Consider the following 3,587-nt stretch of genomic DNA (forward strand, 5'->3'; position numbering starts at 1 on the left):
TCTTTACTGTGAACTATTTGCTGGTGAATAGTTCGGGCAATCTCTATCAGTTAGTATTGTCTTGGTTACCATATCAGCAAAATTTAACATAGCAGTTGACTACATGCCTGTCAAAGTCGGCACACAATTCAGCTGTTTAGAAAAGGTGTGGTTTTAGTTGAATAAAGTTTGAAGCATAGCATATGTTGCATATCAGAGACATTATAGCCAGAGCCTCTTGTTATACTGTATCAAGACCTGGTCAGTTTAATAATGGCATTTTTTGATGCGTCCCAGAAGTCTTTGTTCCTCAAGCTATAGATTATTGGATTCAAAGATGGCGTCACAATGGCATAGATCATGGCAAAAATTTTGTTGGATGTCAACGACTGGACAGATTTTGGAAGCATGTAGGCAACCATAACTGTTCCATAATATAAGCACACAACAGTCAGATGGGAACTGCAGGTAAAGAAGGCCTTTTTTCTGCCAGAAATTGATGACATCTTTAAAATTGCTATGACAATGAAGATGTATGAAATCATAATGATCAGAAATGGACATATAGCTGCTGGCACCATAAGTACTTTAGCTTCTACCTGCATAAAGGAGATATCTGAGCAAGACAACGCCAATATCGGAGCAAGGTCACAGAAGAAATGGTCAATGGTGTTTAATCCACAGAAGTGTAAACTGCTTACACTTAAACATGAAATGAGGGCATAAACTAGACTTGGTAACCAAGACAGGATAGCTAGTTTCTTGCAAAGTCCATGTCCCGTGATAGAGGTATAATGCAATGGATGACAGATGGCCAAATATCGGTCATAGGCCATCACAGTCAGGAGAAGACATTCTGTGCATTCAGAAATGAGAAAGAATATCCACTGAAGGAGGCATCCAGCAAAGGAAATATTTCCGCCTTCATTTAACACCACGTAAAGCGTGTTTGGTACACAGTCAATACTCAGTGAGAGGTCACATATGGCCAGCTGAGAGAGGAAGAAATACATGGGGCTTTGGAGGCTCTTGCTGTAGGACACCAATGTGATAATCATCACATTGCCACATATCGTCACACAAAAAAGTAAAAGCAACAGAAAAAAGAGTAAATATTTGTAATTGTGTAGATTCTGGAACCCACAAATGAAGACTGTGGTGAGGTTGTTCATTCTGTTCAATAAAAAGTATAGCATTAATTATTTTCAATATTATTTACTCTGTATATCACCAACTCGTTCCATGGTGCTGTACAGATCAAACAGTGGGTTTATTCACTAAGCACCTGTAGACATACCACGTGGGTTGTAAATAATGATGGCCCATATGCAATTAGCATCTTCTCCGGAGAGATTCTTTTTCATCTTCTGTTTAAAATAACTTCCAAGCACTTCAACGGAAAAAAAAGTATCTAAAAGTAAGTGAAAGTGTTATTAAAATAATGTTGAATATTTTCTTGCTTTCTGGTAGCTGAAAATGCATAGTGGATAGAACTCTTGCCTTGCAATGCTCGGTCTCTGGTTTGAATGCCAGGCAGGGAAAAATCTGAGAGGAGTTTCAATGTGCTCCCTGTGTCTGTTGGGGTTTCCTCCAGGCACTCCGGTTTCTTCCCACATCCAAAAAACATACAGGTATGTTAATTGGCTTTCCACTAAATTAGCCCTAGACTATGATGGACATATGACTATGTAGGGATTATAATGTGAGCTCCTATGAGGGTCAGTTAGCAACAAGACTATATATACTCTGTAAAGCACTGTGAAAGATGTCAGCACTGTATAAATACTACAGCATAATATAAATGATAATAATATAGGCCAATATGAGTTATGCTACAGTGCTGCCCATAATTATTCACACCCCTAGCAAATGTTGACTTAAAGTTACTTTTATTCAACCAGCAAGCAATTTTTTGGTTGGAATTGACATAGGTGTCTCCCAAGAGATAATAAGACGATGTGCAAGAAAAAATTCTCAGCTTTTATTTACATTTGAGCAAAAAGCGTCCAGTCCAAAATTATTCATACCCTTCTCAATAACCAATAGAAAAGCCTTTACTGGCTATTACAGCAATCAAACGCTTCCTATAATTGCTGACCAGCTTTTTGCATGTTTCCACAGGTATTTTTGCCCATTCATCTTTAGCAATGAGCTGCCTCCATGGATTTGCAATTGGACTCAGGTCAAGACACTGGACAAAACGTTAATATTGTTGTCTGCTAACCATTTCTTCACCACTTTTGCTGTGTGTTTTGAGTCATTGTCATGCTAAAATGCCCACTGGTGCCCAAGACCAAGTTTCTCTGCAGACTGCCTGATGTTGTCATTAAAAATCCTCATGTACTTCTCTTTTTTCATGGTGGCATTTACTGTGATTAGGTTCCCTGGGTCCATTGACTGAAAAACACTCCCAAAGCATTAGGTTCCCACCACCATGTTTTACAGTGGGGATGGTGTTCTCTGGGTTGAAGGCTTCTCCATTTTTACGCCAAATGGAGGAAACATCATTGTGACCAAATAATTAATTTTTGTTTCATCTTTCCATAACACAGAACACCAGAAGTCTTCTTCTTTGTCCAGATGCACATTTGCAAGGGCCAAGTGAGCTTTTGTGTGCCTTATCTAGAGAAGTGGCTTCCTCCTTGGTCTGCATCTGTGGAACCCAGCAGTGTGCAGTGTCTGTTGAATTGTCTGCTTTGAGACGTTGCCACCAGCAGAGCCCAGATTCACCAGGATGGCCTTTGTGGTGATCCTTGGATTCTTTTTTCACCTCTCTCACTATCCTCTTGGCCAGCACAGGTGTCACTGTTGGCTTCCAACCACGTCCTCTGAGATTTTCCACAGTGCAGAACATATTGTACTTTTTAATAATACTTTGCACTGTAGCCACTGGAACTTGAAAACATTTAGAAATGGCCTTGTAGCCCTCTCTGACTTGTGAGCATCCCCAATGCGCAGCCGCAGGTCCTCACTGAGCTCCTTTGCTTTGTCTTAGCCATGACTGTCCACACACCAACTGCAGAGAGATGCTATTTTCCACCTTGTGAGTCTATTGAAACAGCTTTTCCCAATTAATCAGGGTAATTAGGATGCTTTAGAACAGCTTGGGCTATTTGGAATGGTATAGAACTTTGGATTTTCCCACAGACTGGGACAGTTTGTGAAGGGTATGAATCATTGAACACTTTTTGCTCAAATATAAATTATTTTTCCACAATAATGCCTCTTGTACATCGTCTTATTATCTTTTGGGAGACACCTATGTCATTTAATGTCATTTACCATAAAAAAATTACTTGCTGGTTGAATAAAAATAACTTTAAGTCAAAATTTGCACGGGGTATGAATAATTATGGGCAGCACTGTATGTGCACAAGATTTGCTAGGTTACTTGCGTATATAATTGTAAAACATAGGTACAAATGTGGCACCTCCTACCTCAGAGTCTCACAATACTCTGTGCAAACATGTATTTTTGCAACAAACCAATGCTGCTGCTCTCGCTTTTTTCTAAAGAAACCAGCAGAAAAAGCCACTTAAAGGACGACTAATCTGAGAGGGATATGGAGGCTGCATTTCTATTACCATTTAAACAATACCAGTTGCCT

At 39.6% G+C, this 3,587-nt stretch overlaps 1 protein-coding gene across 1 annotated transcript; it reads right to left on the reverse strand.

The window, feature by feature from the left end:
• Positions 1-230: 230 nt before the first annotated feature.
• Positions 231-1,037, reverse strand: LOC137561904 (olfactory receptor 10AG1-like). The gene has a single exon (XM_068273249.1). It carries the CDS (start codon positions 1,035-1,037, stop codon positions 231-233), a length of 807 nt encoding a protein of 268 aa, XP_068129350.1.
• Positions 1,038-3,587: the final 2,550 nt, after the last annotated feature.

This window comes from Hyperolius riggenbachi, chromosome 3, assembly GCF_040937935.1.
Source record: "Hyperolius riggenbachi isolate aHypRig1 chromosome 3, aHypRig1.pri, whole genome shotgun sequence".
Taxonomy (NCBI): domain Eukaryota; kingdom Metazoa; phylum Chordata; class Amphibia; order Anura; family Hyperoliidae; genus Hyperolius; species Hyperolius riggenbachi.

Bases quoted from the DNA above. Each gene is read 5' to 3' on its own strand.
- LOC137561904 (XM_068273249.1), bottom strand. From the start codon at position 1,037: ATGATTATCACATTGGTGTCCTACAGCAAGAGCCTCCAAAGCCCCATG.